The sequence below is a fragment of the Antedon bifida genome, chromosome 3, assembly GCF_963402885.1.
Source record: "Antedon bifida chromosome 3, ecAntBifi1.1, whole genome shotgun sequence".
Lineage (NCBI taxonomy): Eukaryota > Metazoa > Echinodermata > Crinoidea > Comatulida > Antedonidae > Antedon > Antedon bifida.
Window position 1 is genome coordinate 26,868,744 of NC_136228.1, and position 25,660 is coordinate 26,894,403.

The following is a 25,660-nucleotide window of genomic DNA, read 5'->3' on the forward strand; positions in this document are numbered from 1 at the left end:
AATAGTGGTTGAGTGTGCAGCACAATTAGGAACAAAACGTTAGCCAGATATATTCCTAGCATACATGCCGGGTTCTAATATACACCAGCTTTGGAAAGTAAACCTACACGGTTCATTTTGTATAATGATTTAGATACTGATGTTTCTTTTCGGTTCTAAATTTGAGTATTAATTCATATTTATTGATAGCTGTTTGAAATGTGGTTGTTAATAACAAAAAAATAAATATATATATATAAAAATGGAAAAATAAAATGGAAAGTTCAAATTTACTATTTTCTACTCTCTTTGTAATCCAGTGGTGGGTATCCCTACTGAGTAAGGACCAGCCCTAAGCTAGAGAGGTCATGTGAATGTATAGAAGAATGCTGGGATATTTCTTGAAAATCTAAGAAAACGTTGTCCAACTTTCCTATTAATGACTGTTACCAATTTTCGTGGTCAACCTTGACCGCTGAGAGCGCGCCCGATGGCTTGCGCATATAATAATGATTATGAAATAATAATATTGACGACTTACTATAACAGCGTCTCCAGCATCGTATTTGCATATTTTCCCATTACCTAAACATGACATGAATGAGCAAAATTAAGTCGTCAAATACATTCTGAGGAGAATGTTTGCATTTATCGTGTGAATAAATTAAAAACCGTTTAACCGTTGTCACGATTTTAATTGATTAGAAATTTGGGGCAAACATTGCCTGCTGACACTTTTTTTTCACAATGTCATCTTAGGTTGAGTTTGATTTGCAACTAATATTAAATTAGCATACTGATAGCACGTAGACATAATAAACTGTGGGAATATTTGTAATCCTACTTTTTTTTTTTATTAACTTTTCGCATCGTTAAAATAAAAGCACACGATGTGGCGCATTTCGGAACATGTGAGCGATTCGAGACATTGTGTTTAGGTGGGTGTCGTTAATTGAATGCAAGCCTATCTTGTATTCCGCATTTTTGCCATTACCAGTTGGCCATTCAGTTTTATTATATTTAATAATTATTAAAAAGTTATTTCATAATATATTGAAACTATAACTATATAAAAAAATACTTTCAAAAAGTTTGGTTGCAGACATTAGGAATTCGATGGTATTATACTTACGGTACTAATCAGTAACAACAAAAATAAACAAATGCAACACGGTTGCTTTACCTACCTATAATATTAATATATTTAACTTTATTTTTATACTTGGCCTACTTTATATTATTTACTATACTTCCGTACATATTTTTCCTATAGGGCCTTTGTGTTTCCAACAGTTTGCGGTATTTCAAATTACAATTATAAGCCCGGGGATACGTGTTGTATGTTTAAGTATACAGTAATGTGAATGAGAGGACATGGTCATTACCTGGGGTATAGATGTAGTTCGAAATCAAAACTTTATGTGAGGATTTAATTTCGTTTGATAGTTGGCATTTTATCGAAAGAGATTATAAAGTGTCGCTAACAGTGCCGTTAATGTCAATTGAAAAATGTAAAAAATTAACTTTCTTCAGGCATGTATCATGCTATTTCAAAGCCTGAAGAAATATGCCATTTAAGGACACAACACAGCTATTTTTGAATTAATTAAAAGTAGATATTTTTAAATATCTGAATCGTTGAAGTATCGGATTTATAAGAGCTTGCATTCCTTATTCAATAGCGTCACCTTTTAAAGGTTAACGCCCAGAGTAGTCAAAGTAATTCAATTCAATTCAATTAAAAAATAACATTTGTTTCCATATTTAGAATTGCAATAATGAATACAATACCTCTAAATATAAAAATAACTTTCATAAAGAGAGAGGACAAGAAGCACGAATCCTGAAAGAGGAGAGTTTAAATACAAACAAATATATGTCCAACCAGTAATATAAAATAAATATTTTTACGTCAACCAACACAAAGTAATATTGGAAGTAAATTGATTGACATTAAAATGAGAATGTGCGAAAGCCGTCTCAAGCAGGATTCGAACTCGGATCCTTCCGCTTGATATGTCCTAACCATTGGGCCTTTCAAGAAAACACCCTCTCTTATGTCTTATTTTGTGTTTAATCATAGTCAATAGAAAGTTTCTATTGACTATAATGGTTTAATGGATTTAATTAAAATAATTCAACATAGATCGAATAACTTCCATTGGAACACACATTGCCGTATTTGTCCAAACATTTTCCATGGTACCCCAATTTATCTTTAAAAAAAAAGACCCAGACGAATTTTCATTTAGGATTTTCTCATTTCTAATTAACATTATTAGAACTACGGTAGCCTATAATTTAACTATGACACGCAATATTTTACCAGTATAACTGTCTCGCTGTGTTTCTTTTGATATCCTTGGATCTTGTGAACGTAAATTAAAAAAGACATAGTCGAACTATATTATGACATTTAATTCGTGCAATAATGTTCAGTTTGTCTGTAAAAATGTATTTCGTTAATTGGTAAAGGCCTCGCACTTCAAATCCAATTGGTATCAAAATTGAACTTATGAATCGCGTTAGCCCAACTATAATTGAAAAGATTGTAACAAGTGTTCAGTTTCAACATATACAATTTAACGAACAGTATTGATAGTAAGGTAAAACACTGGCTAGAATAAAAAAAATTATACTCATAATAGCCTAGCCTCCTTGTTGGTTGGAGGAGAGGATGAGATGTTCGATACAAATTGACATAAAGTAGGCCTTTTTATTGAATAAAATATTCCATGAAAGAATACCAATGGTGGTGTAAATTTTGGGAAAACTAAAAATGTATAATATGGTCGTTTTTTTAAGGAAATATATAACAAAATTGTTTTTATTACACAATTGCTACACATTAATTTCATATTATACCTATCTGTCTATGTCAGTGATGAAAAATGGTGCTCCTTCTACCGAAAACATTAAGCTCGTCTATTTAGAACATTTAAATTGAATTTGTTCCATAATGCACATATCAATTAAAGGTGTACGGAGGATGTAACATACCCAACGTTACACCCAACTTACTCAATTATCAATTTTAAAATGTTTTTGAAACTGAACAATAAAAGAATAATTTTATTCATCTTTTTACCTACAGCATGCACATGTTTTCAAAGAGTTATTAACGGTATAAACGAGATCAGAAGATTGCTGATCACTGTACAGTCTTCCCTTACGACTGGCAGTGAAAATAAATTGTCGGCGATTTTCAATAAATAAAAACCCATCTGTATCCGACAGGATATTCAATTTCATACTAAATCGTCTTCACTTAAAGTTAAACAAATATCCATCTATAAGTGAACCATGCTATAGACATGTCATACTTCCGTTACCAATAAAGTTTTGCTAAGCTTCATTTATTTAAGATTTATCACTGAACTACACCCACATTATTAATGTTCATGCCTGCTAAAAACAGATGCACATGAGTTAAAATGATTCCGAAAATTGGTTGGTGTTAATGGTTTTAATTAAGTATATTAATGTAAATTCTCTTCCAATACTAGCAAGACATTATTGTTCCCTTCTACCCGGCATCTAAATAAAGAAATCGAATTTTCATGGTTACGGTAATCTTCTTAAGTGATACTAAGTGATACTCTCAAGTACAAAACTTTTAGCAGCAATAAACAAACGTCTATTCTATTTAATATGCAAAAATATTAACCAATAACAAGCATCTTTACAATTTAGAAGAAAATAATGATTATTGTTCACCTAACGAAAGTTTACAGCCGCTCACAATCGTAGGGACCTACTTCATTTTTTTTTTCAATATTTGTTTTATTTTGAGAAATAATTATGTTTGTTCATAATATAATCATAGACAGAATTTAAACCTTGGAAGGAGAGGGAAAATTGAAGAGCAATAGGGGGCGTGCTATTTTCAATATTTGCCCCAGATTGAAGATAGATCGAGATTTCAATAAGCTTTTGTGATGCCAACAAAAAATCGATTTCTTTGAAAATCTATAGATATATAGTCTATTGGCATATACATATTTGAAGAAATCATGTAAAGTGAGGTTAAGGATTACTGTAGGTTTTGGTCAATGGTACTATGTGAAACACATGTGATAATGTATTATGGAATTCATCTATGAGACTGGAGAAATCTAGATACAGACCGGGAAAAGCAAGTAATTTATTTAGCAACATTCTAATAAGAAACATTTAGGCCACAAAGTACGTGATTATAATACAACTGAACCATGCATTGAAAACTTTAGACGCTGTTTTTACTAATGATTGCTTTATCTGTAAGAAATTATTATAATGTTCTAAAAATTATATTTGAGCGCAGTATTTTATCAGCATGTTATATTTATGTGTTTTTGTTTTGCCACAAAACTATTACTAATTAATAATAATAATATTGTGTCTTATATTCCACAGCCAATTTCTTGCATTTCAGCTTTTAGACCGTTCAATTTCTTTAATCTTTTCTTTGCTTGTTTCCCGTTCCGCCCAACTCCAGGCCAATACTCTACATATGTCTGATCATCAATTAAATACTTATATCTGCAGGAGATAGTAAATATATACATTAATTTGTAGTTATTATTTTATTTTCACTTGTATGTATAATGTAATAATTTTGACGAAGTCCACCTTTAAAACAATATCTGTTATATTATAGCCAAAATTAAATTTCGACTTAATTGTCAATTTTGGACTCAATAAATTGTAAAGTTCGGACTCAATTTTCATTTACGGTCAATTTAAAAGTATACCGGTATTGAACAAACTGTACTGTAATAAACATTGTTCAAATTGAAGCGGACGTTAACCCGTATCAAGTATAATTATTGTGATGGTCAAGTAAAACTTACACTGTCACTCCGTCTTTATCAGTTGTCTTTAATCCATCAACTCCAATTATGAGGTACTTCTTGTTAGCTTGAATCTCAGGACATCTACATTTCCTAGATTTCCAGAACTCCCTGTAAGCTATCCCATTTTCACCAACAGTTGATTCGATATCATCTATGCCTATGTAACAGTCATATCACAATGATTAATGTTACAAATTCAGCCAGGACGAAGGTAAATTGTATTGTATTTGAAATTCCGAAGTGGGGAAAATGTTTCCAGAGGAGGCCTTAGTGTAATTTGGAACTAATCGTTGTTAACAGAAAGGTTAATACATAAACATTGTGTTTAATGTTCTGCTTTATTTATGCTTATCATTAATTATAATAACAATGGAATGTTTCCAACTTAAATGGACAATTTTGTAATGCATTTTCTTCAGAAACGGTTTATAATGCTATGTAAGAAGGTGTTATAAACAGGGTTGAATTTAAGATTTATGAAAATGTGTGAGAGGACGCCTAATAATGATCACGAAAATAAAGAAACATCTCTCTGTCTCTACATGTTTATATAGAGTAGGCCTAAAATGCCATTAAAGCTAAATCATTATTATCATATTAAAATTATGTCAAACACAAAATGATATGACAAAGTTCATAATATTATTTTAACGCCTGAATGGTATAGACGCAATATAGATAAAGTTTAATGCAACAAATTCAATTATGATTCTATAGATGTCCATACTTTTCGCATTGCTATAAGTCTTATTTTTGTGGTAAAAACTAAAAGCATTAACAATGATTTTTCAAGCGAAAATAACGGAGTTTCCAAAAATGATCAATACTTTTTTCGGACAAAGAGTTGATATTGTTACTTAGTAACTGTTACTTACCATTCTTAATAACTTGCACGGTGCAATTATACACATCAAAGGATTCCGTCTCCCTAATATTATTGACGGTGATTTCAAAAGCTATTGTAAAATGGTTAGAAATATTATCTTGTTAAAACATATTATAATATGTCCTTGATTCGTTTAGTATGATACAAATATATTGTTGTGTAGATAATCAGATTGACGTCCTTTGATCTTTAAAAATAATGTCACAGTTGAAGAGGATATTGAACTGACATTGGATTTAGTTAATTTCCTTTTTTAATTAATTACAGTATAACTGTTCATTATATCTAATACTCTTACCTTCGTCGTCATCATAATCGTGTTCCTAAATCAAATCATTGATTGTATAATCATCATCTCTATTTTTTTAATATAGTATATTTTTAAAAATTGAGATGATGATATATTATACTAAGTGCAATATCACTTTCTAGACATGCCAAGTATATCAAACATTGTGTAGGAGACGGCCAAAATTAAAGTTCTGTTCACACGTCACCTGTTGGGTCATATATTATTACCCAACAGGCACAATTAATACATAGTCACATACGCAATTTTTAATCAGTGTTTTGTGTTCACTCTGACTTTGGCTTTTTTATTTTTAAATTATTATATTCAGGAATGAAATTAGGCATGTAGATTATGACACCATAGTTTCATATTATTTGCTACGTCTGTTGTGTGTATTGATAATGATGTACGACAGCAATCCGATTTCTCTCTCTAACCGGGAAAGGGATTGGGTTTTAAAGTTTTTAATGATTCTCTTTTCAATAAAAATTGATGTTATAAAATATGCAAAGTTATTCATTATAAACACCATTCATATTATCTATATGCAATTCTTTCATTTGAACTTTCTTATTCATTACTATCTCCACAAGCGATATTGACTATCAACTATTTTATTACCATTCTTGCATACAATATTGACTTCCAACATCAACAGTATATTTACAAGCATTACTGACGTCATCAACAGTAGCCTATAATATCAATCCATGTAATCCAATGTATTTACATTTAAATATGCATACATTACACTACAAAAAACATTGTAATGTAACCAAAATGTCATGTTCTCTTTCTAGAGACACTTACCATAATCTCTATTTTGACTGCATGCTTCATCGATCAGTTGAGATTTGGTCTTCTTTGAATTACAAAGAGCGCAATTACCTTTCGAAAAACAAAAACATAATTGTATTAATCATGGTACATTTAAATAATAGAAAAGGTAAAACGTCATTGGAACAATAAAGCAAATACAATTAATCTTTAGTTTTTTGGTAGTGAAAGTTGTTTTCGTCTCATTCATTTGTTTTTGATAGATGCACAAACTGTAGAACGACACACCAAACTTGTTTGGCAGTAAAGAGATTTGTTTATAAACGTCTGTGACTCAATCAATCATGTTATATAAAACTTTAAAATAACAACTGATTTGATTGCTACCAAGTAACAGAACTTATACTTTGCACTATAAATTGTATTATATATAAAATTGATAAGAACTTTAACGAAATATGCCAAGCTTAAACCCGGAATTCCACTAGGCGCACGAATCCAACTTTTTTTTCAGAGAAAAAAAATCGCTCTTTTCAATTGTTGTTTGTTGCATGATGAGTGCTCATGAAGGCATGGAAACTCATTTTCTAAGCTCTGATTGGTTGCGAATTGTTTTGCTTTGCACACAAATTCGAACTATACCAATTTCGCTGATGTGAAGCGATCTCCTAGAAACTAGGATTCGTCGCAGAAAGGGATTTGGAAGATGAATTCGCGCCGATCGAACAATTGTGGTTGCGCAATTTTCAAATAACAATAGTAGATGGAAATATGAATAGGCATACGCATTATTTAGCGCTTTCAATTAAAAGTCGCCTAATAAAAAGCAGGCTTAATCCATGACCATGCTACTTAGTTTCTCGTACCTGCAGCACAGATACACATATCAGCGTCTGAACACAGTAGATTGAGCAGATCACTACCAGGTTCTGGATGGTAAAAGTCAGTACATTTCTCCTCTGTGGATTTGAATTATCCCATATGTTTATTAATATTGCTTTTATTTAATATGCATAATGTTGTGACAGATGCTATGGGTTTATATTGTATAAGGGAGCTTTTGATTTGCGACGACGCAGCAGACTGACGACCAAATGTATCGTCGGTCGTCGCCCAGGTGAAAAGCGCGAGGACACACGTCTCAATATCCCCGCGTGCGCACGATGGATTAACATGACTTGGTCGTCGGTCGTCGTAAATCGTAAGCTCCCTATTGATTACTTCACGACGCCCACACTCGACACTACATTAGTCTGTGCATGTTAATATGCTGCAGCTGTAGTAAATCGAATCGTGAAAGGCAACGAATATAATGCCTATATTACTCTAAGCAATCACGAATTGCATTCATGACTCCATTTAATATCGATAAGAGTTAATTTTGAAGAATCTGTTAAAATAAAACATGCAATAACAATGATCAAACTTACTTCATATATGTATTATTATTGCATTGTTAATGTTGTACCGTAAACAATATTAATCGAGTGCTCTTTAATATTTCTAACTAAGGATAAATTGTTATAACATATAGGGGCTGGAAATTGATTCATGGTGGTAACATTTCTTACACTACCTGGTTCATAATAATCGTACACGTGAACAGCGACGGGTTGAATAGCGCTTACAACGATCACTCGTTCAGCTCGGAAATTCACACAAACACGCTCATCGCGAGGAATCTGCTCACAGAAATAAGCAAAATACAACATTTGATTATTGTCACATGAAAAGTAACCTATTGGATGAAATGGCATACATCTTGTATACCTTTAAAAAATAGTTAAATCTACACCGCCATCGCAGTAGATCATTATCAGTGAAGATCTGAAGAAATAATTATGCTGCTATTTTTAAAGTTAAGGTCATATATGAGCAAAACTTCTACGGGTGTTTGACTTATTATTGCTATAGAGGGCGGACTAGCTAGTGATTGAACCAGTTTTCGCAGTGTTTTGTTAATCCTGATGGGAAATAGTGAAACATGTTGAAAAGAAAAACATGAATAATAAGTTATCTACATAATTGGTTCAGATATAAAAAGCTCATTATAGTATTGACATCTAGTAATCTCAAGCTTTGTTTCCACTTGGACGCACGACAACGCAAGTGTGTTGATCAATCACAAGCCACATGAAATGATCCATCGCGTCGTGAGTTCGTGGGTTGCGTCCTAGTGGGGACCAAGGGGTAGATATATTTACGGTACTTACGCTGTCTAAATAGAACACAACGGATCTATCTTGAAATTCGTACTTTTTCACAAGGTCAATTTCCTTTAATATCTTTAAAATGAAAAAAATAATTATCATACATCCATATGTGCAAATGAAGTCAAGCATATCATTATGCAATTCAAATGCATATAAAAACAAACGAATCATGTTTTTCTCCGATACTTACTAATTCTAAGTCTTCTTCTTTAGCTCTGAATCCAGAATAGATTCCAACTTCAATAATAGACATTCCGGTCTTTTCGTGGCCATGGTATCTAAATGTATTATAATGTTTATTTTATTTTCGTTGTATGTTCGTATTTAAGATACGCAAGTTCATTTTAAGAAAATTTATGGTCACAAAAGGATCATTCTGAAAGTTAAATTTAAAATTCAACAATCTTATAGACTGCTAGTCTGCAGTTTGTTTAATATAGAACCAACACACTTCATATCAGTCGGGAAAAAAAGAATGAGGTTATCTTATCTTATGCATTTTATTGAAAAATTCATATAACAAAAAAAGTGTACGAGAATGAATGATACCTTGCACAAGCTCTAATGTTTAGCATGTAACTACTACTTGTTGAACGGCCAACACGTGATCTTGAATTATCAGGACTATTCGTGACGTCTTCTTCATCTGGGCAGTTACCCCCTATTTTATCCCTACTGCAGTCCATGTCGATACCAACTTTTTCTGGCACTTCAGTTGGTGCGGCTATGCGTCCATTAACCGCTACCCACTCCCTATCATCTAATGTAGAGGCACTTGCCTCTACATCAAACGCGCAGTGTTCTGATGGTGTTTTGGCATCTGAATTATAGCGCACTTCAACCTGAAAAATATTTTACACAGCATATGTATATACAAGAACGTGTTTGTTTGAAAGGCAGCAGCGCACATGACTAACTACAAGGATCCAAAACATGTTATAGGCCTACTGACCGGTCAATAAAACGGTCTGACGTAATCGCGACGTCCCTAAGATTATATTAACACAAATCCAGTGAAAGTGTATAAAATTGCGATTTCTGATTTTTTCTTAACTCTATCTTCCTTTGTTTTTTGAATTCATATCCAGAAGCGTTAATTGGTGGAAGAATTTCAATGTCAGTGTTGATGTGTATTACTGTACAAAGAAACGTTGTAGTCCAATTGAAAGAGTAATATGCGAAGGTAACAAGTAGCGGATCTTAAGCTCTGTCTACACTATTACACTTTATGTTATATATATATGGACACGATTTTTTTCATAAACTTCATAGAGATTATTATTAAAACTGTAAAGCTACACATGACATACCTGGGCTTGGCCAATACCGCTACCAGTCGTGTCAATAACTATGAATCCATTCACAGGTGGCTAAGAAAACAATAATAAGATATTGATTAGTTGTTAGTTTCTTTGCCAATTAGTTTACTAAAAAACCATCGGACAAGTGGCCTCTTATTATTTATTTTGATATTGTTTGAGTGTTTCATAATGTGCTTATGTAATGCTAAGCAGTTCATCATGTAAAAGAAACAACTTTATATTCGCCAGTAAAATACTTGATTAAATATATTGAAATGAATAGTCACTAATAAGTACATAATATAAACACAAATGTTTTTGTAAATTTTACTGATTTGTTTTATAATAGGCCTATATTTAATTGTCTGAAAATAAGGTGTATCAAAATTATAGACCCTTTACGTAACTCACCGTGCTTTCTTGATGATGCAGTGCATTGATTGCTTGAACCGATATCGTTTCCTTATAATCGTCGTCCTTTGTCGTCGTTGTAATTGTACATTGCAGATTAAGTTCGTCTGCTTCAATAATATGTGAATAAGCGTTCAAAGCCTGTAAGGCTATAACAGTGTCCTAGAAAATAAATAAATTGAATACATTGTATACATTACTGTTTACTTGATGAATATAATGTGAATGGAGAGATATTTTCATGATTTAAACGATTAACTGTTGTACGGACTGTTCTCCGTTGCGGAGCTGAGGTAAATAGGCTTTTCAAATCAACATAATATATATATATATCTCCATTAGACGAATGCAAAATATTCGTTATTTATATATATAATAATTATTATCCCTTATTGTCCCTCCAACCTAATAAACCACTTGTTTGGTTTAGATACATTGACGACATCTTCATAATCTGGACTCATGGTGAAGATAATTTGGAATCTTTTCTTCTCAATATTAATTCGGCCCACGCAACTATCAAATTTACAGCTACCAAATCCACTAGTAGCGTTGATTTTTTGGACACTATAGTGACCATAGAAAATGGTACACTCAAAACTGACCTATTCCGTAAACCCACGGATAAAAATATGTACCTGCTCCCTAGCAGTTGTCATCCCCGACACTGTACTAAAAACATACCGTACAGTCAAGCATTACGTATCAGACGTATCTGTTCTTCAGATTTAGATTTTCAGAATTGTACCGAAGAACTAACCGGAATCTCCGGAATAGAAATTACAAGAAGAAATACATCGTAACTGCTATAAAGAAAGCAAAAGATATTCCTCGATGTCAAACACTGACGTAAAAACCACGTCAGCCAAAACATTCGACCAGAGTGCCATTGGTCACAACCTATCACCCTAGGTTGCCTCCATTACGGGCTATTATTGAGAAAAATATGCCCATTCTACAGTCCACAGAACGTCTTTAGGACTGTTTTCCGGAACCACCCATTATTGCATTTCGTAGACTTCCCAACCTTCGTGATATATTAGTCAGATCCAAATTTAAGAGTGAAATTAACTCTTATGTCACCTTTGCGGCAAATCTTGCAAAACTTGTTCATTGGTTGATTCTACTGAAAAACTTAAGAGTAACCAAACTGGCCGCATTTTTCGGATAAGACAATCAATTAATTGCCTAACCAAAAACGTCATTTATCTCATATACTGTAATATTTGTGGCAAACAGTACGTCGGAGAAACAAAAAACACTCTCCGTATGAGAATGACACAACACAGATCAGCTATCAAAAAAAGCTTGATCAACATGTAGCCGAACATTTTAATTCAGCTGGTCACTCGATTGCAAATTTAATTTATAGATAGATTAGACCACGATGTCAAATGGAGCGACACAACTCGCAAAGACAAAGAAAACCACTGGGAATTACAACTTAAAACCACAAAACCTTTTGGACTTAACATTAGGAACATACTCCCAGATCGGTAAAATTATTCCATTAACTATCAAAATTTAAGTTTCAATATTAACCACCATTTAAGCTGTATTTTAGTATCATTCATTGTTTATATCTCTACCAAGCTACCTTCTTTGTTTTCTACTCTTATTCAGACTCCATCCTGTCTCCTTTTGTTGTATTTCTTTTATTCCTGTCCACTCAGGCAGCACTTGCCAGTTCTTATACTATGACGTTATCCAAATTCCTTTACTTGCACTGATGAAGGGCTAGTGTTGTTGCCCGAAAGCTCTGCTAACTTTTCTGGCTGTTTTACTTTATCGTTTTGATTTAGCTTTTCGCTTTTTTTTGTATCTCCATTGAGATCCAGCCACTGATACCCACAGCATTGTCATTTTTTCAGTTATTTGCCTTTGGATTTATAATAATTATTATTATATTATTATAATTCCATAACAATACTCATATTCAATATTCAATTAACCTGTGGAAGATATACTATTTTCGAGGAGGAAATACTCACAAAACAGTTTTCGAACACGCGGTCACACCACTCTTGCATAAAATTATTCCGTGTAATAGAACCATTCCATAGACCTTTTACAGTGTAATGGAACCGAATACTAAACTGCACATGATACGAAAGTAACCGTAACAAATGGAAAGGATACAACATGTCGTGTGTTTAATAATAGTTCCCGCACCATTACAACATAAACCTATAATCATGATTCTTTCAAGCCTATTTTCCGTAAAAGTGTATTTAATCAACATTTTCACAAAGAAAACAATCTTTTATTTACTACAATAAGGTATCCCTATTTAAGTCTAAAAAGGGCCAATCTGGAAAAAATTAGAAACAAGTGTTTCTCAACTGATTTGAGTTAATAGGTTGTATATATCCACCAAAGTTCCAGCTCATCTGGCCTGGGAAAAGCCGCCATTTTGGATTTTTTAAATGGCCGCCATAAAGTACATATTTTTGCTCATATATCAGCTTCTACATCATGTATGGATATGATTTTGGTGGCAAAGTATACGTTTTGAGGGTCAATGAATCCAAATACATCATTTTGAAGTTTACTGAATGTCCGCCATCTTGTTTTTCAAAATGGCCGCCATAAAATACAGATTTGTACTTAACTCAACTTCTACATCGTGTATGAACGTGATTTTAGTGACAAAATGTAGTTGTGAGTGTCAAGAACTCGCAAAACAGCATTTTCGTAATTCACTCATTGGCCACCATTTTGTTTTTCAAAATGGCCGCCATAAAGTACATGTTTTGCTAATTTCTTAGCTCATATACATAATGAAAACATGGTTTTGATAACTAAGTCTATGTTTTGATGGTTACAGAATAAAAAATCAGCATTCTAAAATACAGAATCAGAAAGTGATTAGATCTTCTTATTACATTTAGGACCAAACTTCAAAAATCAAACTGGCAAAATAATAACATTTATGTACAATCCCCTTTGTCTAGTCTCCGACTTTTAGGGCTTTAGGATTGGAAAATATCTTAAAATGTCTAACTTTTTTAGAATATTTTATTTTTAGGTTCTTCACGCGAATGATATAGTTACAGTACATCGCTGATATCTTCTTGTGTACAGTACCTCCTGGGGTCATAATCATTGTGGTTCGCATATATTATCACCAACATATTGACTTATTCTCGTCATCACTTTCCAACTGTATTTCAAAAGCTGAATTTTGTTTTTATTCTGTACCTTCAAAACATAGGCTTAGCAAAACCATAATCATAGTAGCTCATCAAAATCATTTCCATGCATGATGTAGAAGAGGAGATATGAGCAAAAACCTGTATTTTATGGCGGCCATTTTGAAATCCAAAATGGCGGCTTTCCCCATGCCAGATAAGCTGGAACTTTTTTTGGTGGATATATAGACCCCATATGACACAATTCAATTGAGAAACACTTGTTTCTAATTTTTTCCCTGCAGAGAAAGTGTAAAATGGGGATACTAGTAGTGGGAATTCTCATTTTGATCGCGTGTCTGCTCGTCTTTCTTATTCATGAGCTTTAAATAGCTTTCATGTTCTTACATCGTAAATTACTAATTTTTCTGAAGTAAAAACACAATAAATTCGTCAAGAAAGATAGAGATATGAGTGAATACCCGAGAGTGCGCCGCACTTATGCATTATTTGTTTTATAACATGCAAGTTGAAATAAGAAGCTAGTAGGCCTATCACGGCAAGCACCACTGCTCGGCTACCAAATCACCGGCGGCTAGCCTAGGCCTAACAAAACAGTCGTATAGCAGAATTGACAAGATATACAAGTGGTGTGTGTTTGTTTGCGATCGATATTCTGCAATACGATTTACACGCGCAGAGTGTGCTGTTATGCATTTTTGCTGCGCACTTTTTGCACTCCTCCCACGTGACTCATTTCAGCGCGTCTGATTGGCTACATCCGTGAACCCATGTTATAATAGAAGTTACATACCTGTGTAGAAACAAAACCACCGTCATAGTTTCTTTGTTCTGTTAGCCAACTGACGATTGGATTAGAATATTCTACATCATTGTTTAGAACTTGTGTGAGGAGTGCATAACTCGTTGTCTCCACAGAAATAGCCGAGGGTCTTCTGACGTACCAAAACGGTTTCTTTGTTCCAGCTAAGGTACTGTCGTCTACACCCCAATACCTTACTGGAATTGATGATTGAAATTTGTTTTCAATTTGTTTTGGACTACCTATAGAAAAGCAAATACATGTTAGTTTGTATATCATTTTTCAGATGACGTCATATCACTACCCCATTTTGGTACATTTTTGCTAAATTATTTTGATAGTGTAGACATAGCTTACATCCGCTACATGTTACATTTGCATTTTATACAATTTTACATTTTTGTGATACACATTGAATTAAACAATGTAAACAATTAATACTATCGAAGTTGTTTTATTACCTGCTTTATAAGTTGAAATTTCCCGAAGCTTTTCATTTATTGTCTGTTTGACGCGACTGCTGGCAAGTGTGAGAGCATATGCTGTAATAGCAACAGCGTAAGGTCGTACAATAGCACCTTTCTCAAACTCTGTTTCAAGGAACATTACTGCCTTATCAATAGCGGTTTTAGCTTGTTGAGTCTAGAATAGAATCATTCGGTGGATAATTGATTACAAATGTTCTGTATTTTGATGTGAATATGTAATAATATTTAATATTGTCAATAAATAAAACAAGAAAAAGTATAATAATTTCTGATAACGCCACTTTTAATGATTATTATTGTGAAGTTTTGTGTATTACTGAATGGTGTAAAAACAATTATTTAATTCTAAACACTAAAAAAACTGGTGAAATTATCATTGACTTTAGAAAAGATAAAACCCATAACGTAGTTAAGATTGGTGATGATATAATCAATAGGCCTATAGTTTCACATCTAGGCCCCTATATAAAAAAGGACAAAAACGATTGTACATAATGCACCAATTACGTAAATTTAATATTAATCCAAATATTATCGAATTGTAGGCCTACTATAATTCGATGATATCCAGTGTGATTTATTTTTGTTTTATAGTCTGGATGCGGCAGCCTTACAGCTAATGATATTCGTAAAAAATCTAATAAAATAGCTAAGTTAAACGTTTGCGACTTCAAGTCTAAATATGTAGTTGCGATCCTTAAAATGGTAGAGCGTATACTCGCACAACCGTCTCATCCCTTATTTTTCATCCCGAATTTCTCCAATCATTAGTCCGTATTAGATCTTTTTACACTCGAACTCGATATAGAAAGTCAATTATTCCGAACTGTATAACTCTATATAACAGCAGAACATCTAGATAAGACTAGTATAACTATAAACTGTATCTCATTGTAGGCACCATGACAATTTGTTGCATGTTATTGGAATTTGCCTGTTTTTGTATCTTTTGATGTGTTTTTTCATTATCGTGTTTGTTGATGTTTTTTTTATAATTGTGAGAGCTTATTCATTCATCATATAATTTACAAACGGTCGAAGGTTACTTACATTTTCATCGCAAATATCACATTCTAAAAGGGTGATCAGTACATATGCAGTAAACGACACATCTCCTTGGACACCACCCTAAAAAATAATAATAAATTATATATCGCCCGTGTATTGGTTGTTTAATTAAATCCACTAAATCCAGAATAAACTATGTTTATTCTGACGCAACCTCGATCAGGTCAAGTCAACTAATTTATGCTTTTGTTTTATATTTCTAGCAATGGCAAATAACAACAACGAATTAAAGGTAACCTTACCGTCATCTCTCGATGATGTACACGGAATAATTCCTTAAAAGCACCATCATCGCGTTGTACTTCGCTTTTTTCAGGATTTGAAAGCCAACCAATAGCTCGACATATGACGTCAGGGTCAACATAAATAAGGTCTTTTGCGTGACACAGTATCTTTGTTCCAAATGCCGTCAGCCTAAAATATAATAATTATATACCGTAATACTGTTGAGAATAATATAATACTTTCTTGACATTCAAAGTCAATCACAAGATGAGTTTTGGGCCAACTACTTATCAACTCCATAATAAAGTTATTGCTTAGTTCGTCCATGATGCTGTAATTTAGAATTATAGCTACATTGTTCCATCATACCGAAAACAATAATTATACTAAAAAACCGTTTCGGAAAAAAATGCAGTGTTGAAACACTCACTTCTTACTTTCCATGTTCTCTTTGTATCTCCTATTGATTGTAACATGTCAGCCCAATCAAATTTAATTAGGTAACACCTAAATAAAAAACTCAATCTACCACACCACCTCCCTACCCCCTCGCAATGGCTGTAATTATTTTCATCCATATAGATTCAGATAATTCTGTAAAACTTTTTCACTATTACCCTTTAAAGTATTTCAACTACATCTTTCAAAGCAGTTTCCATCATGCACACATTTCAACACATTTTACTACTACTTTCCATTTGTTATAATACAAAATGGATACAAACCAAGTACTAGATGTATCACCAGGTAAGTAAGGTTCCCCTTTTGATGATGGTCCCCATAACGAAAATGCACCATTCGGCTTGAAGAACGTTAATTCCATAGCGTATCCCATTCTTAAGTAACGAAACGCCTTCCTCTCAAAGTCTGAAGTTATTTGATTGGTCTGGGTCAAATATTTCGTCACAAATACGTTAGGTCCCATTCGTATCAAAGTCTGCTCGCCACATCCAGTGGGCTTCTTTATCATCTTATCCAAATCACTAACAATCGCAGAGATTGTAGGTCCCATAACAGTTCCTTTAAAAAACATAAATAATAATTACTATAAACAACAAATGAGCAGTAATCAAAATTAACTAAATAACTCTAGAAATGAAGCGTCAGTTGTACTTTATTTTATTCTAGCAAAAAAGGTATACTACATTTACCACCAATCTTATTTTGTATACTTTTTAATATGCCTAACAATAATAATGATATAAAAAAATAGGCGTTTGTAATCTTTGCGTATCTATCTGCTAGTTAAACATAATTATAAAACAATGTTTACCAGTGATTCTAACTTTACAATGAGCAGTACCATCAATAGCGTCTGGTGGTAGTCTGATGTCTATGATATCAGTTTGCTTTTTATTCTCAGTACTCCGAATTTCTAAACGAAAAATACATATAATAATGGATATTATATGCAAATCATGATTAACTGATAAATCAAAAATTGATTGATTGAGGATATCACACAAATCAACAGTTCTTACGCTCTGCCTCAAACATGTCATGATCATCTTCTTCGTGGTTTGCTGGTTGGCCATTCAACTTTCCTATTGGATCCAGAATTTGTGACATTGTAATGTAACGTGTAACCCCTTCAGGCTGTCGATGTAAAAAAGAATTTCAAATATAGGCCTATGTAGTAGTCTTCTATTGCGTTAGACTTTCATGGTAGTATTAACACTATAAAGGTCGCTATAATATTTTTTTAAATACATCAAACCATATCTCGCCACCAATCACTAACATTGGTTAGAGAGTCCTATATAAAAGCAAATCTCGATCGCGCATCGGTCGATAACAAGTTGGCAAGTGGACAATGAGTCAACATAGAGAGAGAGGAGACTTCGTTCTTAAAACTTAATACATCTTGGTATAGGCCTATTCATTAGGAATTGTTCAGGTATTATCAATTTCAATCGGAGAATTGCTCTTCATTTATTCTAGTGACATTAATTTCAATATTTCATATATTTTTTAATTTAGTTTTATTTTTGTAATTTTTCTTCTTACTCACAATTACTCGAAGTATTTTGGTAACTGCGTCATGTTTATAAAATGTAAATGCAAGAACTTTGATCTTAAATTCACCAACTCTTAGTGGAATCATGGGATACGTCACAGTGTAAGAATCCTGAGATGACACGGTAAAATCTTTCTTATTCTTTGACCTCTGACCAGGCAATGCTTCTGAACAAATTCCATCAGTTCCTTCTAAGTACATGAAAACCTACAATAGGATTTTTAAAATAAAACGAAAATATGTAAAAATCAATACTCTTATCGTCCTCAGCATAGGCTAGTGTGATCTCGGGAATGCCAGCAGCATGTAGTCTCAGTCTCAGCACAATTGGATTCCATTCGATTACAGCCATGCTTACAACAGATTGTACATGAATGTTCAACTTATGTGACTTACCCGTAGATCCTGCCGTTGATAATTGAACACCGTTGCCTGTATCTCGACTTGTTCTCCACGGACAACTGAGTATGGAATATCTAACTGGATGAAGAAATCTAAGAACGCTGTCAACGTAAGTGGATCAGCCACACACATTCCGTAGTTAGGTGACACAGACACGGCTTGTATCTGCCATTTAGTAATACTACTAGGCAGACTAAAATCATATCTCATTGAGTCTTCCTCCCTAGAAAAAAAGGACAACTTTATATAAAAGCAACTTGCAATACAGTCATTTGAACATCCGCATACGCAATGAAGAATAACGTTGTATTATGTTTATATAGACCTGTTTGACAACATTTCAAGTAAACAATCCATCCATTCATTTCTGTTCAATTTACAACATATTTCAGGACATTTTTAAAATCCTGATATTCTTTGTATGATTTTACCCAGTGACTTCATGTAACCTCTATGAACTTACGAATTACCTCGAGTTATATTGTTTGTTGTTGTTTGATGGAAGTGTGTTCATGTATGAACTTGTTAATACCATTAGGCCTACTAATCGATCCATATTTAACTGAAGAGATTAACTTAATTTATCGTTTTTCGAACGTTAAAACATGAGGCTGCAGTGAAAGGATACTACGATGGCCTAGGAGGAGGTTTCTAGAGGTTTAGGGTAATTAATGAGCGGCTTGTGTTATCCTTTACAAAGATGAGGTAATAAATTGCCTACACCACGTCGACTTATGAATATAAATGGGGTTAATCGCCAACCTAGGCTTAAGTAAATACAAAACATTGCTTACATAACAACGTTTTCAAAAAGAAAACTTTCTAGGAAGTTACTCCTCACAGATACATCTTTGGCAATTAATACATTGACATCATCGATGTCACTGCCGCTGAAGGTTCTCCCTCGATTCATTCCATCCATCACCTTCAATCGACAACAATTGTAAAATCTCTGCACAATTGGATCATCCACTTCAAGATTTTCTACCTTTGAAATGCGTTCAGTTCGCTTCTCACAAGTCCAGTCATCAATTATTCGGTAACCCATTTCACAAATTGTAATTAATTTTGGATCAGTTTCTAAAAAAAGAGAATGTACAAATTTATTAAATTTATTCAAAAAAGTCTCCAGAATTGAAGAGATACAGTACATTAAAATTACAAAACAAAAATGGAAACAATCCAAGCTTAGAACACCCTCTATAAGAGTTTCAGATAATTATTATGGTCATTATTTGCAAGGGTCCTTTTCGAGTACAGTTGTAACGGTGTCACAGACGTCGTGTTGATTGCAATCATTCAAATTTAGTTGATTGTAACGATATTGCTTATCAATAATATAGGTTGAAATTGTTTAAACTTGCACTGTAGGATACTCAATCTTATCTACCACCAGAGTGTTCTTAATTTTTACTCTCTTTAGAAGCCATGTGTTTAACAGATTGCGCGCCTAACAATCGTTAACCTACACATTTTCCAGACTAAACACTTTACTTCAAACATTCACATTATTCCAATCTATTATAAAGTAAAATTAAAGTAATAAATATACCCACCATCACGGTATACATATGGCACGCTTCTTCGTCTTCGCTGACTACTCTTACAACCAAAATCTACAGAATGTACCATTAACATTAATTATTACCCTTATAGAAACATATAATTTCTACAATTTACATAGATTGAACAGTTTCTAAAACAACAACATCATAATTAAAATACAACACAACGACCCGATTCTGCTACTGTCAATAGGTATGTATCTGTGTAACTATCAGCAAGTGTATGGTGTCTGCATAAATGCTGTACTTTTAACATACATATTATAGAGGGACAGTAGCAGAATCGGTTGACACACCACAGTCAACAAGTATATCATCAGGCCACCACTATTATATAATACAACAAGCATTTGTCATATCAGTTGTCATCACTATTTATAATTACATTACATACAGTACAACCATCGCCGTAACATTCGCCTCCATTACAATACCACCATGACACTCACCACCACCTTTATATCACACTACACTACCGCACCACATCGCAACCACCCTATGTGTTTCACATGTGAAGCTGTATCACATTCCACATTATGATACTAGGCAAATGTAGAACAGTACCAAGACAGTATGTACTATTTCTTTTTTTAACGGAACAATTTATCAACATCACTATAACATACACTTAACTTACCTTAACTGTTGAAAAATGCATTAACTGTATTATTACATAGAATTAACAAATACTTTTGTTACTTGTGTTGCATGGAAATCCTAAATACCCATTTTAAGCAAACTTTTTGAATGGTTGAAATAATATTATTTAGCTTACCTAATTTAAGATCCGTTTCAATAATATCACTTGTAGTTGTTAGACCAGAATCCTACAGATATAATGAGTTTTGAAGTTGAATACTTATTGTATCATATAATACTATTTTATCCAGCATAATAATGTTTAAAATGGGGGAACATGTTTTTGCTCATTCATAATTTTAAGTGTACATTGTATTATGTCATTATTATTAATAAATGCTCTATATAAAAATGTTCATTTGTGTATACAAATATGCACGATTAGAGGATTAAACTATACATTCTATAAGAAAATAGTTTTTTTATGCGAGATTAGTTGCAATGCCCAAAAGTCAAATTCAATGTTCTTACTAGTTTTGACCTCTCTTTAATGTAGGCCTATATACACATTTCTAGTATTGTTGGTGTCAATATACAACAAAATAAATAAATAAATGTCCTACTTCAAATATACTCTGAGCATCCAATCCTCCACCTGGTCCGCAGCCTAAGTCAAACTTTTCCATAGTTTCAAACATCTATCGAAAAGAGTACGGTAATTTGGGTCATTAGTCATTTGTTAACAACGTATTTGTCTTAAAACAAAATAAAACATTTTTCAAGACAGTAGGCTTATATTATTAACAAAATGAAAAAAAAACTTTCTTTAATTTAAATGCCTTTTGTTGAAACAAAATTTTATCTTTGTCAACAAAATAGAATGTCCTAAACTGCGCCCCGTATTTATGTACTTAAACTAACATAGGCATACATAAACACTACACTGTACGTCAGAAGATGTTTTTAGGCTATAAAATAAATTTATCTTTTATCAGATATATATAAACTTACCTTTTTAAAACTCAATCTGTCAGTGTCTCTCAGTTGCAATACAGCCTCGTCAACAGCTATCAACCCAATGCTAGTTTTTGGCTTAGCATACAGCGTAAATTCTACTGCATCGTCTGGTACATATTCATCATCGTCTGCCCGTAACCTAACCTGTAATCAATGCGTTATTCATCCTGATATAACTTATAGTGAAGAATGTGTATTGTGATATGCATTTAAGTCATTCATTAATGTTTAACTATACTGTCCCTCCCAAGTTAGTCTTATTTATTAGTCCAATGCATTGATGATTATATTTAGAGTGTATAACATTACACAATACGGCAACATTGACTCGGCATTTTATTGAGCTATAACAGTGTCTTTATGAAAAACGTCACACAATAAACATAAAGCAATAAGTAAATACCTGATTTTCACATTCATCTAAAACGTCCAAGTAAAGGGAGTCAGCTACAATTGTATTATTGTTGTCAACGAAATATGTAATTATTCGTGCACTTGGTGTCATTTCGTAGGTGATTGGAACAGTTAATGTAACTCTTACACCACCAACATGTGTTGTACCTTTCTCTAATATCTTTCCCTTGGAAACAATCTAACAAAAGTAATATTTTGCTTATTATTTTCATTATTAAATCTTAATAAATTATATTTACATGCAATGTGTATTAAGGTTGAATTAGCCTATATCATTATATAGAACACCTTACGCTTGTAGTACGCTTTGTGATTATGATATTTTATTTGGCAATTTTAAGACAAAACTCATTTCTGGGGCTATGTTGTTAAAATAAATTCTGATCCTGGATTTAAATGTTAAATTTTAAAATCGGAGTCTTACCATGAAGTAAATCCGGTCAACAAGAGCATCATTTGAGAATAGAATATCAAAGTCAACTGTATTGTCTGGCTAAAAAAACAAAAATAACATATATAATATGGTTAGGACATATGCCTATACATACAAAAGGTTCCGAATTCCAATCTCGGTTGGGATGGCTTTTTCTTATTCTCACATATTTCCTCATCTTTAATCGTTTCAAATTAATTAATTAATTCATATTCGGTATATCACCGAATTTTAGAATTCATTTTTTGCCTGTTGACCACTTATTGGCTGTTTTCTTGTTCCAAAGAATAAATTCTACCCCCTTCTTGTTGGACATAAGTGGGAGTTAGTTTAAATAATGTTGACATACATGTACGTATATTAAATATGCATATTATACCAAAATGAAAATTACTGAGAAAAATACAATGCTGTTGGTATCAATGGCTAATAATAACAAGCAAAAAGGTAGCCTAAATCAAACGATTAAGTAAAACAGTCAATAAAAAATTGCAGAGCTTTCGGGTAAAACTAACCTTTAGTACAAGTGCACGATTAAGTAAAACGTATAAAGGTAATAGATTCTATAATCATAGTTATAAACTAACATTCATACCAAAAAGTGTTGTGTGAAAGGTTTAATAAGAATGTAATCTCCGCTTGACGTCACATGTTTATTTATTGTCACTTCAAACTCTCCATTTTCAGAATCACTAGGTAGCCCAGTTGGTTGAATCTATAAAAGCAGTATAATAACGAATGTTTAGAAACAATGATTACACAAGTAGCACAAACTTGATAATATTGCTACGTAAAAAAAAGAATAAAGATATGGAAAATTTCTGTAAAACTAAAATATGACAAAATAAGAAAATGCTACTGAAAAAAAAATGCAATAATATGCACGGAACAAGTTCAATAGTATGGTTTTTGAATGACATAATGACAAAACAGCATGGCTAAATATTGTTACAATCCTGTTGGTGCAGTACCCGCTGCTTACTTGGCCTCGAATCTAACCACTAGCCATCAGCGCAGGCTCGGTGGTCTAGAGGTATGAACGCCAGGCTAGTGATCTGGAGCTCGTGGATTCGAGTCCCACCCGAGAACTACTTGCGATTTTTTTTGCAAGTATTCTCAAATTACGTCAGAGTAGGGCAAAACATCTGACCAATTAAATACTGTATTGTTAATTCACTAGAAAATCATTCTAAAATAAAATCAACAGTCGTCTGGAACTTGTTCTGAGGTGAACGTAATAATTTAATAGAAAATAAATATGTCTAAATATAAATAAGGCTAATGTGAAAGAAAAATATAAATTAGAAAAATACTGTAAATGTTATAGATACTTTATTAGTGAGAGAGTTTCAAATAATAAAGTGGGCTATCCAAAGAATAGAGAAAAATGAATGTTGTGAGTTTAATAATGGAAGAAATAGGGCCTATTTTATTAGAATAAAAAATATATCGACCGTTTTAGTCAACGAGTTGGAGCTAAGTTAAATAGAATAATGAATATATCAACGAAAATATTCGTTGATTTAGTTTCATAACTGTTCTATTCTTTAACTAAGTGTTAACACTGTTGGTAGGAAAAATAATTAACATCATGTGATTATGTCAACCACTAGAATGACAAGAATATAATTAGTGCATATATACAAAATAATCACTAGAGGCACATAGTATTTAATATCGGTTTTCTATTCGATTACTTACGGTGATAGTTAAAATATTTGCATTTTCCGGAATATCAAGTCTCGCTTTAACTTCTCCAATTCCGTTCGTATTAGGTTCCAAATGAAAATCTCCTTGTGAAAACATTAATGGTTTTCCATCAACTTTTGCCTTGATGTTTACCCCAGTATGTGGTGCAGGTTTATTGTTGACAAAAAGTAATTTAAACTTGGGAATGAAAAATAATACAAAGACATAATACCTTTTGTAGTACACACACATTGCAGAAATATCTATAAATGTTCAACTGTATATTTAAATTATAGTAATAACTTTCGAACTGTAAAATAGGAAATCCAGGCCCACGAATAATCCAAAGTGACTGTATTTACGTAATTATCAAATAAACTCATACTGTTATAAACTGTAACCATTTTCTTGTTTGTTTTTTTTTACCTTATATGCTTTAAAAACAATGTTAGACGGAGGACAACTGCAATCAACCAATGCTCGACATCATCATATCAAAACAGGTGGATTGGATTTGGTTAATAGCCTCTTCTGGGCAGTCAAGCAATCAAGGCAGAAACCATAATTATTAAATAGATATAAAAAGCAACCCCCCCCCCCCCCCATTCTTCCTCCTCTTCCTCCCCTTCCTCCTTCCAACTCTCCATCCTGCACCACCTCCTAAGGCAGGCACGGCTTACGCTATTTCAACATTTCAATTAATTTAGTGATATCTTAGTCAACGCTAAACAGATTGATACTGAAGAAACAGAGAAACAGAAATAAATGTTTACCTTTATTTCATAAGGCAGCCCTGGCTTAAAATATTGCACTGTGTCTGTGGTCTCCAGTATGTACGCGCTGTTTGCAAACGGTATGCTATTGTCAATTATCTTTTCAGTTTTACTGTCACTTGACCTCACAACTGCTTCCAAGTGAAGTTTCTTTCCAACTAGAAAGTCGAAATCATCAACAGTTGATTGCAACATGACTGGTATTAATGTTTCACCATTGGATTGAAGCTACAAAAAGTACAATTTTTTCTTTGTTACATTTTATAATTATGTTTACTATGTAGTATCATGCCCATTATTTCATTTCTGTTATCTATTCATATTATGCACTAATAATTATTG

General features: G+C 32.9%; 1 protein-coding gene across 1 annotated transcript in view; it reads right to left on the bottom strand.

Moving 5' to 3' along the window:
• Positions 1-2,103: 2,103 nt before the first annotated feature.
• LOC144838809 (complement C3-like) overlaps positions 2,104-25,660 on the bottom strand; it is a 30,480-nt gene continuing 6,923 nt past the window's right edge. The window contains exons 9-38 of the mRNA XM_078694305.1: positions 25,319-25,546; positions 24,558-24,743; positions 23,452-23,571; positions 22,848-22,916; positions 22,413-22,601; positions 22,004-22,153; positions 21,616-21,690; positions 21,189-21,240; positions 20,405-20,464; positions 19,643-19,928; positions 18,843-19,071; positions 18,441-18,653; positions 17,911-18,025; positions 17,703-17,804; positions 17,155-17,449; positions 16,447-16,618; positions 16,187-16,264; positions 15,110-15,290; positions 14,640-14,890; positions 10,695-10,856; positions 10,293-10,352; positions 9,532-9,824; positions 9,173-9,260; positions 8,983-9,054; positions 8,346-8,451; positions 7,636-7,728; positions 6,803-6,880; positions 5,690-5,770; positions 4,812-4,971; positions 2,104-4,500 (exon numbers count right to left, since the gene is read on the bottom strand). Coding sequence (XP_078550431.1) covers positions 4,362-4,500; positions 4,812-4,971; positions 5,690-5,770; positions 6,803-6,880; positions 7,636-7,728; positions 8,346-8,451; positions 8,983-9,054; positions 9,173-9,260; positions 9,532-9,824; positions 10,293-10,352; positions 10,695-10,856; positions 14,640-14,890; positions 15,110-15,290; positions 16,187-16,264; positions 16,447-16,618; positions 17,155-17,449; positions 17,703-17,804; positions 17,911-18,025; positions 18,441-18,653; positions 18,843-19,071; positions 19,643-19,928; positions 20,405-20,464; positions 21,189-21,240; positions 21,616-21,690; positions 22,004-22,153; positions 22,413-22,601; positions 22,848-22,916; positions 23,452-23,571; positions 24,558-24,743; positions 25,319-25,546 — 4,383 coding nt within the window. The 3' untranslated portion in view covers positions 2,104-4,361. The remainder of the gene's footprint in view (positions 4,501-4,811; positions 4,972-5,689; positions 5,771-6,802; positions 6,881-7,635; positions 7,729-8,345; positions 8,452-8,982; positions 9,055-9,172; positions 9,261-9,531; positions 9,825-10,292; positions 10,353-10,694; positions 10,857-14,639; positions 14,891-15,109; positions 15,291-16,186; positions 16,265-16,446; positions 16,619-17,154; positions 17,450-17,702; positions 17,805-17,910; positions 18,026-18,440; positions 18,654-18,842; positions 19,072-19,642; positions 19,929-20,404; positions 20,465-21,188; positions 21,241-21,615; positions 21,691-22,003; positions 22,154-22,412; positions 22,602-22,847; positions 22,917-23,451; positions 23,572-24,557; positions 24,744-25,318; positions 25,547-25,660) is intronic.